The sequence below is a fragment of the Falco naumanni genome, chromosome 7 (assembly GCF_017639655.2).
Source record: "Falco naumanni isolate bFalNau1 chromosome 7, bFalNau1.pat, whole genome shotgun sequence".
NCBI classification, from domain to species: Eukaryota; Metazoa; Chordata; class Aves; order Falconiformes; family Falconidae; genus Falco; species Falco naumanni.
Window position 1 is genome coordinate 59,706,074 of NC_054060.1, and position 14,302 is coordinate 59,720,375.

The 14,302-nt window shown below is 39.7% G+C and overlaps 1 protein-coding gene across 4 annotated transcripts in view; it reads right to left on the bottom strand.

Moving 5' to 3' along the window:
* Positions 1-8,127: 8,127 nt before the first annotated feature.
* Positions 8,128-14,302, bottom strand: part of HEATR5A (HEAT repeat containing 5A) — a 78,120-nt gene continuing 71,945 nt past the window's right edge. For all 4 annotated transcript variants that reach the window (XM_040602345.1, XM_040602342.1, XM_040602343.1 and 1 more), the window contains 4 exons: positions 12,821-13,045; positions 11,754-11,908; positions 10,086-10,299; positions 8,128-9,809 (listed from right to left, as the gene is read on the bottom strand). In XM_040602345.1, the coding sequence (XP_040458279.1) occupies positions 9,508-9,809; positions 10,086-10,299; positions 11,754-11,908; positions 12,821-13,045 (896 nt within the window). In that variant the 3' untranslated portion in view covers positions 8,128-9,507. The remainder of the gene's footprint in view (positions 9,810-10,085; positions 10,300-11,753; positions 11,909-12,820; positions 13,046-14,302) is intronic.

Below are 14,302 nucleotides of genomic sequence, written 5' to 3' on the forward strand. Positions count from 1 at the left end.
TCTAGACATTGATAAGACTGGCAAATGAATTTCAATGTTTGATTTAATTTTATTAGTAGAAATTATGTAAATAAAAATGATCCTTTCAGTGTCACTTCACAGTGCTGCTGCTGGGTTTCCTTTCAGGTAAGCCTCTGCCAGTAGAGCCATTGGGCACAGCCACTCTTAAGACCAATCCTGACTGATAAAATGTCGTTTTTCCTCTGGCCTTTTCATGTCAGGAGCGGAGCGTGTCTGGGACGGCAGCAACACCTACCCCGCTACTCCCTTGCCAGAGCTTCCCATTCCCTTTGCTCGCAAACGACACCACTAACATCAGCTCTCTCTGTGGGGCAGCTTTCATGGGAGTTTAAAGGATTTTTAAGGAAACACATTTTTGCCTCTGCAGTGCCTTAAATAGCTCTTCTCCAAAATTATGACTTACAGGGAGAAAATAGTTCATTGGGTTTTCCATCCTTCAAACATACCTCTCCCGCATCATCCTTCAAATGACAGGCACATCCCACATGGAAACTTCTTTTATTAAGATCAAGCAGAACCGATGGGAGGAAGCCAGGAGCACAGCGTACCCCCCCACACCTCACAGGCACCTGAACCCAAGGACGGTTTTTCCTCTGCCACAACCCCACAGGCTGCTGCTTCCCCTCCTCTCCCAGCAGGACGATCGCTCGGTGGGTCTGTGCGGTACCTTCGGGCCCGGGCGGGCTGTGTCTACCTGGTAAGCTATTGCAAACACTTCTCCAAAAAAACTAAGCCATTGAATACCAATGATACAACATTTCTGAAAATTAGCCCCCTCGACTACTTTTTTTTTTAATTCCCAGAAACCATGCCGTGTCTGAATCCCATTTGCAGTAAGTTCAGAATTTTCCTTTGCAGTCTGTCCAGTCTCTTCTCCTCCCTTTCTCCCATTTCCACTCCAGACTAAGGCTTACACGCAAAGTAACTGTCAATTCCAGCAAATTCTAGTATTTTAAATGGAGGTTTGGCTACCAAAATGTTCAGATGTAATTTAAATCACGCGGAAGTGTTGCTCAGGGTGTCGCTTTCAGAGCCATTGGGTCAGAGTGCCCTTCGGGGGATAAGCTGCTGCTCAGCCTCATGGCAGCGTTCAGGTCAGACCAGATGGCTGAAACGAGCAGTAAGTGGTGGACCTGAATGAGGAAAAATAACACATTTTTGTCTGCTTCAACACTTCAACCACTTCCACAAACTTCAGCTTGAAAACCAAAGAATATCAGTGACCTGAGTAAACATAAAAAGATAAAGGTGGTCTCATTCCCACCCCTTCATGGAACTGTCCCATCTGTCTCTTTGATTCTAATCTCTCCTGAACAAGTAGTGTGATTTTAGACCAAAAAAAAACCCCAGGAAAAAACCTTCCCTACACTTCCCTTATGTAAACACTTTACCATATAGTGATAAACAGTCAAATTTCTCAAACTGACAAGTAACGTCAAATTGTTATTAATTTTTTGGAGGTTTCCAGTGACCCTTTTGTTTTCAGAATGCTGTCGTCTTTGTTGCAATGTTAATTACTGAGAACTTGTTCACCAGCGCTAGCGATCTGGTGATTAGGAGTCATCAGTGACTGAAGCGTAGTTCAGCTAAGTAATGGGATAAACTTGGATTTATAAATGGGAAAAGTTTAAAAGCTCAACGGCTTCATAATGATCATTCTGCAGTGGAACGACTCTGTTATCAAGGTCAATTGATCGGCATTGGTGTAGCTGTGAATGGATTCAGGGGCTTTGATTTCTAGAGCATTTGCTAAGGAGCAACTGTTAGGACTTCTTAGATAGCCTGTGCAACAAATATCTTTGCATGACAGTAACCGGAGAGGCCTGCCTATATGTCTATATAGGTGGGTAAAGCGGGCACTTTGCGAGCAATTAGACCTTCTCTCAGGTGGAGCTGGGATGGGGGGACAAGCGATGGCACAGCGATGTTCATCTCAGTAGGATGTTTTCTCTGGCACCTCCATGATTCGTTTCCATTTTCCCTCTCCCCCCAAAAGGGTGACAAACACGCTCCTTTGTGCTTTGGAAAATCAGTTCCCTCCTCAGGCCCTGCTGCGTGCAGACTGTGCTATCAGCAGCTTCCATTTCTTCAGAACTGGGGAGCAAGAACAAGTTCTAATTAAAGGCTGAGGCATTTAACCTCTCTTCCCTGCCCTGAAGGAACCGAGCTGTTGCCAGCAATTACAGGCACTGGCAGTTCCCTGGATCCCAGTAAGCAGGAACCAGTAAGCAGCTCCGGTGCCATCTACCTGCTCCGGGAAAGTGGCAGTGACAGACACCTCCCGGCTCCTCCACGTTCCTTCTGGCCTCTGAATGGTCTTCAGTTCCAAAGGCTGCTGGCCAGTTTAGGTCAAAATCCTCACCTAAGAACAGTGGTGAAAAATTTGCGATTCAAGTAATGCCTTATAAGTTATTTCAGAATCTTTTAATGAAAAAATACCAAGTGTGTCCGTACGGATACTGTAACCAACGCTGAAAAGGCGAGGGGAGCTGGGGTATGCGCCCGCTGTTGCGGATAGCGAGTTCCTTCACTTCACACTTGTCTTCCTGCTTTGCATAGTATTTAATCTTTGCGTGTGTGTGTAACCAACAGTGCTTTCTGATGCACTTTCTGTCACGGCGGTGACTGTTTTCGTGGTTTACTTAGAGACCATATAGAATGTGATCCAGTCGTGGCCGCTTTGCATATTTTGTTAACGGGTACAGATTCCCAGTATTGCATGCAAGCAACCTTGTATTACTTTTCATAGTAATGTCATTAACTTGTCTCATCCTTTGCTGCTAGTACAAAGTGTTTTGCTTTGATTTACATGGATGGTTGGCAGTTTCTTTTTTCCCTGATGATAAATAACGGGCAAAACAAAACAGAACGAGCAAAGCTAACGTGTCATAAAACTGTGTGAACTTTACAAATCAGAGTAGTTTAATTTGTAAAATTTTATAGGATTTCAGTCAACCATTAAGCTATGATATCTCACACAGGCCATTTTGAAGCAATAAATCAATCAGTAACTGATTTAACTATTATTTTCCCTTCCTTCTTTTACTACCCATGCCCATGCCTCTTGTTCTGCTTCCCCCTTCCTTCCTCTCTGTCCTGTTCTAACCCTTCAGCATTTGTTTGCTTTGAAAAATAATCCCTCAAGAATAGCTATGCTTCCTCTGCAGCCTGTGTATTTGCTCCTTCCCTGCTGCTTTTCCCTCTGGCCTGCCCCATCTTCACAGCAATCTCCCTTGCTTCGCTGTCTGGGGCGTATTGCCCTCCAGCACTTGCACCCAGCAGTCACTCAGCAAGTCGTGGCTGCGTGTTGGCTTCCTGAACGTTAAGGAACACAACCAAAAAGATCTCTAACAGTGGGTTGCACTTAGTTCTGGGATATTAGCATGAATGGGAACTGGATTTTAAATGCTTGCTTGTCTGCCTCAGTTCTTGCACTTACTAGAAAAACACAGATACAAAAAAAAAATTAAAATAAAGAAAAGCTTTAGCTGTTTTGGGGGCATCCTGTGTTGTCCAGGTACAGCTTCACAAACCTGGAGTTGGGAGAGAATCCCTGACAGTTAATATATTCATTACCTCCTGAAGGAGAAAATTACAGCACTGAAATTTATTCCTGTAGTTCGTGCCCAGACCAAACCAGTGCAGAATAGTTTCAGCTGCGGACCACCAGCTGTGCAGTTGACCCCCCCAAGAGGCATGGCCGGCTGGAACAGCCAGCTTCCACGCAGCAGCGAGTACTTCAGGAGCTGCTATGTCCCCTCTCGTTAACGTACCAAAGTCACTGGCAGTTTTTGGTAAATTACACAGAATGAGTAAAGTTCTCTTGTAACTACACAAAGGTGATCTGTCACAAGCAGAGGTGTTGCAGCCACGGTGGTCACTTCAGGCTTGACAAACAGGTAAGTCCCTGCTCCCTCTTCCCTTTTCCTGCCGTAGTCACCTCATCTTCCCAACCTGCTTCCATGGTCTCAGCACCCTGTAGCCAGTACATCCGACAGCCTTTCCTCTTCTGCCATTGTCAGAAAAGCTCCCGGAGTCTTTATGAATGACCGCGGCTTATCCTAAACCCTTGCAGTACATGGCTCTGAACATTGCTGCAAGTGCACAGCGCTGAGCAGGACACTGCGTGGATAGATCTGTGTGCAATGGCGGGCTGCAGCACCTGCTGCTCTGGAGGACATCAAGGAGAGACACACTTTCCTCATGGCACAGACCAATGTGAAGAACAGCTCGCTTCCAGGTATCCTTTGGATTTATCCACAAAGTCTAGTTGCATTTGACTCTCAGCATGGACCCAGGCCACTGGCAGCTACTGAGCAACACACATACACCCAGCCTGGTGATCCTCAGCAGTGGTAGCCACGTGGTCCAGGACAGGTGCCTGTGTGAGCAGGTACCTCAAGAAACCTACCAGTAAGGTAGGAAATTGCCCACTTGGAAAAGAAGGTGTTCACTCACAGCTTCCCTGGGTTCGGCTGCCCTCAGACAGAGAAAACCTCTTTGGTAGTTCACACCATGCCCACCTGGCTGTCTTTCCTCCCTGTAGCTACAGGGTAGGGGTACGGACTTTGCTGCATCCACAAGACTATGTGGGAAAACCAGGACAGAAGGCTGCAAGCCTTTAAGCCCCAGAGTCCGCACATATCTACATTTACTGCATGGTTTAGAGGGTGCCCAGAACTCCAGACGGGTTGTGGCTCCACCTCAAGACCGCTCGTTCTTGAGTACTTCTCTCCAGCTAGCTCAAGAATTCTCATCTTACCAAAGTAAATTATTCACAGATTTATTGGCCTCAGAAGGCAACAAGGAGGAATATGGGCTAAAAAAAGCCTGTCTACCCTCCCCCCCCTCCCCCGACCACATTACTGCATCTCTTGACTCCCTGACAGCTACACATGAGATTGCACTGTGCCTCAGATCAGAGGTAAAAAACCAATTACTGTGCTTGTCTCTTCTATTACCCCTCCTCATCCCATCCTTGCTCATTTAATAAATACAGCTGATGAAGCATTGCAAAAGAAAACCTGATTTTTTCCTATAGGCAAATTCTTTTATTCCTCTAACTGAATTTCAGGTAAATTCGGTGGCAACAGCTTGAACCAGTTATCCTTGTATCTGTGTTTACTGCAGAACATGCAGACATCTGCGACAGTTTTTCCTTGGTGTTTGCCATGAACCTTACAAGAAAGAAGATGAGGTTAAGAGCATTTGCTTTCATAATGATAGGTTGTATACTCAAATTGCATAATATTTCTATTTTTAGATACAAATCAAAATTGTTTCCAGAATCCTTGAGGCCTGTACTTCCACTGAAAATGTGTCTCATACAAAACCTTCTCCTTTTTTTGCAGAAAAGGATACTGAGAACTGAGGCACTAAGCAGAAAAAACATGCTTGCAAAATTACTATAACTGAATTCTTACCCAGAGAAGGTTATAATAAAAAAAACCCCAAACCAAGCCCACTAGAAGAAACAGGGAATCTCAGCAATTCCCTATTACATTTCATTGGCAGTGAGATAATCAACATAAATTTCAATATATGAATATTAACATCGGTTTTAAAAAATCCAGTTTGAAGCTAGACAATTGCAATCCATAAAGTTGTAGCTTAGAATAAGATTTCACCAATCTTTGCCATTACTAAATTTAGCTTCTTACCAGCAACTTTTAGAAACAGACTTTCCTCATCTGCAAACTTCTTTATATATATAAACAATACATTTTTCTTCCACTAACTAGACAAATTGGCACACACCCTGATAGGCGTGCTGAGAGCAGCTCTGTTGTGGTGGGTGCTCACCCTCCCAGCTGGTTTTCTCCTGCAAGTGCTGCCATACGGCAGCTGGAGTGCAAGCACACGGGAAGGGGATTTCATCCCACATTCCACCTTCTAGATTCTGATTCTACACTTCATGTGACTGGGATTGTGGAAGTGGGGATAGGATCACAGAGCAAAATTGGTATTTGGCTGCAGAGTGAGTGAATTTGGGTTAAAAAGCCTGCTTTTACTTTGACTTGTTTCTCAGACAAAACCTTCAGCTCCACTTTCGCTATATTTAGATGTCACTTCCCCTTTCGTTATTGTATGTAATAAATCATTTATTCTCCAGAGAATCCAGATAACATTTTAGGGGGAAAAAAAAAATTGAAAAATCTACTGTCGTGGTTTAACCCCAGCTGGCGACTAAGCCCCATGCAGCTGCTTGCTCACTCCCCCCACAGTGGGATGGGGAGAGGGTCGGAAAAGTAAAAGTGAGAGAAGTCACGGGTTGAGATAAGGACAGTTTAATGGGTAAAGCAAAATCCATGCAGGCAAGCAAAGCAAAGCAGGGAATTCATTCATTCACCACTTCCCACCGGCGGGCAGGTGCTCAGCCATCCCCAGGAGAGCCGGGCTCCAGCACACCTAACAGTTACTTGGGAAGACAAACGCCATCACTCTGAATGTGTCCCACCTTCCTTCTTCTTCCCCCACTTATATATACTCAGCATGACGCCATACGGTATGGAATATCCCTTTGGCTAGTTCAGGTAGCTGTCCTGGCTGTGTCACCTCCCAGTTTCCAGTGTCCCTCCAGCCTTCTTGCTGGCAAGGCCTGAGGAACCCAGAAATCCTTGGTTTACTACAAACATCACCCAGCAACAACTAGAAACATCGGTGACCTATCAACACCCTTCTCACATTAGAGCCAAAACACAGCACTGCACCAGCTAAGAAGAAAATTAACTCTGTCCCAGCTGAAACCAGCTGAAGAAGTTTATAACTCAACATATGTTTGGCTAAACATAAGAGCTTGAATGCCAAGCAATGCCTAAAACAGGAGGGTGGAATTAAAACCAAAACTGCTCTGTGGCAAAAATGAAATCTATTCAAGTTCCTTGAAAATAAACAATACTGCATCAAAGACATCTGGTATCTAAAAAAAAATTCTTTTTATAACAAGGTTGTATCTGTAAGGTTCATTTATAAAAACTTAAATGATAGGGTTATTCACCTGATCTAACTTGCTGTTTTAAGTGTACATAATAAAGCAGAATTCTGAGCACTGGTATTTTTACTACATCAACAAATTCGTTATCTGGATAAATTAAGCTCGCATTTATGTCCTAATTTACAGAAGACATTAATAATTAGCAATGGTTATCCTTATTGAATCATTTTGCTTCTGCATTTAGAATACACAGATATGCTAAAAAAGGCCCTTTTCCACACATGGATACAAAACTTGACCAAGAAATGTCAAATCCCATAATTATGCACTTCTCAGTGACTCAGTTTTGAGCCACCACAATGAGACCCTCCAAGAAATCTAGGACTAAGCTCTTCTAAACAACTGTAATTTTTTGCTTTTAACAGCTTTGCTTGGTGCTCCTACAACTTGAGCATGCTTCTTAAAAGTTGTTGAGCAAAGTAGGATTTAATCAGATTGTATTATCAACATTAAAAAATGTTAGTGAAAAAAAGGTTAATGCTATTCTTATACATTACAGAAAATGAAAAAAATCATGACATACAGCTGTTGTAGCAACTTTCTCAGCAATAATTTGGCCACTTTGATAGTAAACATGACATGAGTTTAATTTAAAAGTTTCAAGTCCCGTAAGAATTACAATGATTTCCCAGAAGCAGCCTTGGGGCTGGGGAGAGAAAGAAAAAAAATAATACACCCAGTAAACTCTGAAGGGAAAAATAATGAGATAAAAAATTATTAATGAGATACAGATGAGCAACTGCCAAATTCAATGTAACTCCCTTTCAACACAGCCAAAGACTACAGAATTGACTGCAACGTAGAGGTGGAACAAAGAATTTCTGGTTCTTCAGGGAAAGATGGAAACCATCTGAACCACCATCCCACAGTTCGCACGTTTCAGCATTTGGCACGAACAGGTATTTACACACACACGGTCTATCCCCCTGGTTCTACTTACCCACTGTGCTGTACCGAACAAAGGAAGACCTGCAATGTCAACTCACAGACCACAGTGCATCCAGCCCCAACATTTCCTATTAGTTTCCTCGTGGCAGCATGCAAACATTTTCTTTCTGTTACAGAAGACCTTGGAGCCCCTCTGCTATTCGGCAAAATGACTAAGACAAATCTTAAGTGAAGAAAATTAGCTTTATTTATGTAAATTAGAAAAATGAATCGTTAGAACTTTGGTCAAATGGTTAATTCTGTACAATTTACAATTATATTTATATACAAAACTTATAATAAAATACAGTACATCACACTTTTCCTGAGTCACAGTGTGTTTCTCAGTTCTGTAAATTTTTTATTTCCTTCTTTCTTTTAAAGTAATTAGATATAAGAAGGAAATACTATCCTCAGTTTGACAGTGTTTGGTTTAGATAATACTGGTATTAAGAAAGGAGTCAATACACTATATGTAGAAAATACTTTATAGCCATTGCAATTCTGATAGTTATTTTCCTATATTAAAATATGCTCCTTCATAAAAACGTTAATTAAATACTCCTTAGTATGAGTTTGTTGCACTTTGACACAAGACAAGCTGACTTCAAATATGTCCATCTCTCATTGCAGAGAAACAAAAATTTAGGTGAGTTACATGTATATATAACCGATCATTTAAAGATCAGGAAACACACATCCAGATAGAGCAGATGTCTGAATCGAGGCACAGTATTTTAAAATTGCTGTCCTATCCTGGACAAGATACGTAAGCTCCAATTGCCTGGCTAGCCTAATACAAAATTAACACAAGTATACAACCTGGAAAGTGAGACTATGTCAAGCAGCAGGGCACCAAGCCTGCAAATACTTACGTAGGCGTAACAGTCCCACTGTGTAAAGTACTACGGAGTCCTCAGCGAAGAAGCGCTGCAGAGCTGTATTCAACAGCATTTCTTAAATCTCAGCCAGCTTGAGGAATTATTAGGATTAAAGCTATCGATATTACCTTTATTGAGGTGAATTTTTTGAGATCAGCAATAACCTGTTGTGAGGTGTACAAGGATATTTAATCTGTTTACTTAATGACGCAGTGTGTTAAATAAGTAATTAGGATAGATTACAAACTGCAAGTAAATTTATGACCCAGTTAAATCCATAAAACCTATCAGGGTAATTTATTTTTGACAAACATTGATTTAAAACAAAATTAGTTTTACTTAATGGCCAAGTGTGGGCTGCTCCTAAATATACATATGCTAAAGTTCACTATATTTTTTTTTAATATAGTCATTTGCATCTCTGGCATTTTAGTCCAAAATAATCCAAAAATACAGATTAGGTGACCTCTGATAGATTTATTCATAGTGTTTAGAGATGGTTAAGAAGTTTTACGCTAACAGAAAGTTATGTAGAGATTTGCTTTCTCTTAAAAACTTTCCGTAATACTTCAGCGCAAACTGAAATACATGAGATCAACTCATAGTGATCCTACTCTGAATGGAAACTACAAGAGACATTTTTACCGTTGGTATCAAAAGTGCATAAAATGACAATATAAGACTTTAAAGAAAACTGGTCTTTAGCTGAATGCTTGAACTTTTCCCAGGATTTTTTGCATGTTTAGCAGTCTTCACTTTCATGCTTTCTTGATTGCCTTTTACAGCTGACTCAAGCCTGGCTTTCATAGTGGGAGAGGAAGCCATTAGTTTTTTAAAAACTGATGAGTACTGTGGACCAATCTGCATCAGATTTTGCAAAGCAAACTCATGTAGATTTTTTGCCGAGTTTGTAGCAGAAACCAGAGCATTTTCATCCAAAAGAAAGGAAATCAGGAGGGGAAGAAGGCAGGCCACCAAATGAGCACCTATAAACATTGAGAACACAACTTAAACATACACTTTTGAAAAAAACCTTCAAATTCTAACCAGAACTACTCTCTGAGTTAGCATTTAACACAAACTGCAAAGCTGCAGATGTTATTTGAACTGTATGGTAGAAAGAACCAACATTCTTGTTAGCAATTTTGTTAGCAATTAATGTTCAGAACTGGATTCCTAGTGGTCACTTTGGTTTAATTTGTTACTTATGGCAACTTTCAGCATGTCTAATGCTTTGAATACTAGTAATGGAAGTAACTTACGGTGCTCTTCCTCAGCAGTGGCTGTAAGAGCTGTAATCACCTTTATTCCTTCCTGAATGACCTGAAGTTCAGCAGCATTTTCAGGTTTTGCTTTTTCTGTTTCCTGCAGTTTTCTCACAATGGATGGTGCTAAAGAATGAATATAAGGATATGACACAGTTTTGTTTGGAAGCTGAAAGATGGAGTGCAGCAGCTGGTAGCACTTATACTGTACCTAAAGGGAAAAATCAAATTTGCAGTTACAAAGTGTAATACTTAAAAATACATGTCAGAGTGTTTTAAAACTCACAGCTTGTCAGATAAAAGGGGAATATTTAGGGAGGAGGAAAAACGTGCCTCAGCCTGAAAATTCATCAGGTTGCAGGCTGCTAATGCATAATACATTACAGGAGCATTATAACTTGTAATCAAATTATTAAGAGAAACTAGATCATGCTCCCTGTTTCTTTCCACTGAGTCCTACATCTTCCTACATTTTTGACTTAAGGAAAAAATACTATTTTTGTGAAGACTATGTCCTAGCACTGTTTTGAAAATATACTATTTTTTGCAAAGTACCTCTGACTGGAAAGAGGTACTTAAAATGTAAGCACTACCTCTGTCAAACTGTAGGCACAATTTTAAAAAGTCTCAAATGGCACAGCAGCTTGCATGTCACTGGAAGTCAACAGGACTGGAACTGTCAAGTTCCTACATAATTTCTGAAAGCCTCAGATGCCTAAAAACTTTGATAAAATTTTCAAATACATACTACCACTTTACTGGGCATCCCCAGTTTCCTATCAGTGGAAACCGATGTTTATAATACTAGAGATGTATTAATATATTAAAAAAAATTATACAGCTTTCTTACAGCTGTAATTCTTACAGCTATTTCTCAAGTAAAGGTAACTGTTTAATTTTTTGTTACTACATGAATGTGCACACAGAAGATGCAAGAAAACCAGTTTACAGTGAATCCTCCCAGTCAAACATGAAATCTAATGCATATTATTTTCTGAACTGGACTTTCAGTGTGAGGAAGTCCCAGCTCCTGGAAAAGCCATTTGTATTTGCAATGATAATAAATACAATTGTTTTTTTCCAGAAACATTGGTTTTTTACAAGAAGAATAGTAACACATGAACTGTGGTACTACAATCTAAATCAACCATGTAAAAATATTTACACTAGGTCAGAAAAAAGCATTAATCTAGTTCAATATGCTGCCTCCAGCAGTGGCCAGGAGCTGATGCCTATGGGACAGTAAAAGTTATGTAAAGGTACTTGCTCCAGCTCCCAAAGACCCACAGCTGAGGAATTTCCTGTGCAAAAGATAGTCGTTGTATACTGAAGATAAAATGAACAAGTAAAATTAAGCAGGTGCCTGAAAAACTACATAACTGTACCATGTACTTATTCAGTGTATATAGCTCTGAGTCTGATGCAATAAAAAAAATAAATCACAGGAATACAGAATTGCATACAGAATAAAAAAATAATAAAATGCAGTGCTGGACATGTTCTTGCTAACTTGCTCAAACTATTTTTTAAAATACAACAGATATAATCAGGACAGAATTAACTGGAATCAACACACAGGACAAGTGAAACAACTGAACAGAAAATAAGCTAAAATTAATTTAATATGATACTGATATTCTTATAATTATCTTCACCAGTACTTACAAGAGGATCTTTTGAGTCAAGCGTTATTTTAAACTTCTCAATACAACGCTTTTGAAGGCACTCTATGGTAGTAACTTCTGGACTGGCAGACATAACAAATACTGTAATAGCAGTAAGCAGACTAACTTCATCCCGTTCTTGGAGAAGCCCATCTACTATCAATAAAGTAATCAGTCTGTTAGATTTGCATTAAAAAGTAATTCTATACATTTAAGTGTTACAAAGAGGTAAAATAGAAATAGCAACGTCTAAGTTTCTGTAGGGATGTCTTTTTTCAAATACATGACATACTCTGATGCACTGATATGGACTTTTACTGTAACAAAAGCCAAGGCCAAAATGGCAATTCAGGGGTGGCTATATGCATATTTAGAAGTAACAGCATACTCCTATTCCATTGTTCCTCTGTATAAAATACAAGAAATATCTTTGAAGAGCTGGTATGACATATTAAGCTACAACCTATTTTAAGAATAATATAAAACTTGCATTAAGAACATATGTTCTTTTGCTATAACTTAAAAAAACCCAGCACTATAAACAGAAGTTCCAACAACAAATAACAACTTAAGAGATTAAACATAAAGAATGATAAAAATACTACAGACTTGGGAAGCTGAAGAAGCAGCACACAGAAAACTAAGACAAAAATATTTTTTCTTGAACGACTGCTTTAATACCCTTTGCTTCAGTACAAACACTAATTCTTTGTGGAGAATCTGCATGCAGCACAGCTGTCTTTTATGCTCAACTGTACACTGAAACGGTAACTCCTGTTTATTCCATCGTACCATGTCCCTACATTGTGGCACTACCTAATACAGGGGTGAGGCTGCAAACCCACATTTACACCGTTAACAGATGGTGACTTCACATAACTGTAGGGACAAAACTGCACTATAGTTTCAACAGTACTTGGTAGCCAACTCATTTTCCTGTGACTAAGATCTCGTAATCTTTTTTAAAGATATGCATGAATTTAATTTAAATGAAACCAAACAACCTTTCACTCAAACATTTGTTTTGTTTTGTTTTTGTAAACACACAAACACGGAATTCATCCTTACTTTGATCCCAACAGTCAAGCACTGTGACCAAAGCACTCCGCAGAAGATCAGTCCAAGCAGTCCGACTCTTCTCTGCTCGAGCCATTGGAGAAGACAAGAGTCCTTTAAGTGCTTGCAGAGATGCAGCAACTGTCAAAGGTAACTGCCCATCTTGCAATTTCACAGCAGTTTCTTTAAGTACTCCAATAATTAAGTACAAGATAGTAGGAAGAACTGAAATACTTCCTGTAAAACAAAGCAAATCAATTTCACAGAAGTAAAAAAAAAAAAAAATCAGGTACCTTTTACATTTTTAAAAAAACCCTGAAGCCGTTTTCTTGGATTATCTTTTTTTACTTATTTATCATCTACCACAATCACATATGTGAATGAAGGCACTGGTAATTTGAAGAAAGATTTGAAATATCAAGTGACTTGCTATAGCAAACATGGAGTCAGACTGCTTAAGTGAAGAATGCTCTTAAATTAGCATTGTATATCTATTCCTTGATGATTTTATTATATGAAGTGAGGAATTATGTCACGTTCAGAGAAAAGGAAGAAGAGAAAGATCAGAGCCACTGAGGAGCAGAAGAAGAGAAGCTATAGAAGTATACAAAGTACTGAATAGTAGAAAGCAATTTATGAGCATCTAAGCATATTTTTCAATGAAAATAATAGAGTAAAGGAAATTAACAGGGGGTAATTTCAAAACTAGTTAAGAGCAAATACTTCTAGCAGATGTATAGTCAGCCAAGGATGTCACTGCTCCAGAAAATCACTAATGTCAAGAATTTAGTAAGATTAAGAAGAAGAGGATCCCAGACTAAAAATGCGTAACAAAAATTCCTAGAATTATAATGAAAAACTCTAATAAATATTTTGGAAAAGAGGAGACCTAAGGAGAGAAGCAGATTGCCCCACAGCCTACTGAACAGATCTTCAGCTCTCCCTGAGAATCTGATAGTTGATCTGTCAGAATAAGAGACTATTAAAAAAAATATATTAAAAAAATCACAGGAATAGCTTGGCATAGCAGTTTTACATATTCTTATATCTTTGAATCTAATACAGAATTCTGCACATATTGGAGACAATCTAGATACCTGCATATTCACCTACTGCTCCTATCTTAAGTTCTGATTCAGCAAAGCACAGAGTTAAACATACGGCTTAATATGCTTATGTCCTCCTCTAATCAGCAAAATGCTTATGTTCTTAAGATTTTAATATACTGAAGTTCATGAGAGACCTGTTGAATAACGAGGATCTCTGACATACCCATAAGTCTTTTCTGAACCTGAGGACACCTACCGTCTATTTTTAAACAGCCTAGTCTCTGAGAATCGACTATTGGAATTCAGTAGGAAATGGAGTTCATGAGCATTATTTATTTGAAAATTTTACTAGGCCTACACATCATGAGAGGTGCCTGAAGTAAGAGACATGGTAGTCATAAGACTATAACTGCAGTTACCTACTGAAGGGGAAAAATGATGCAAT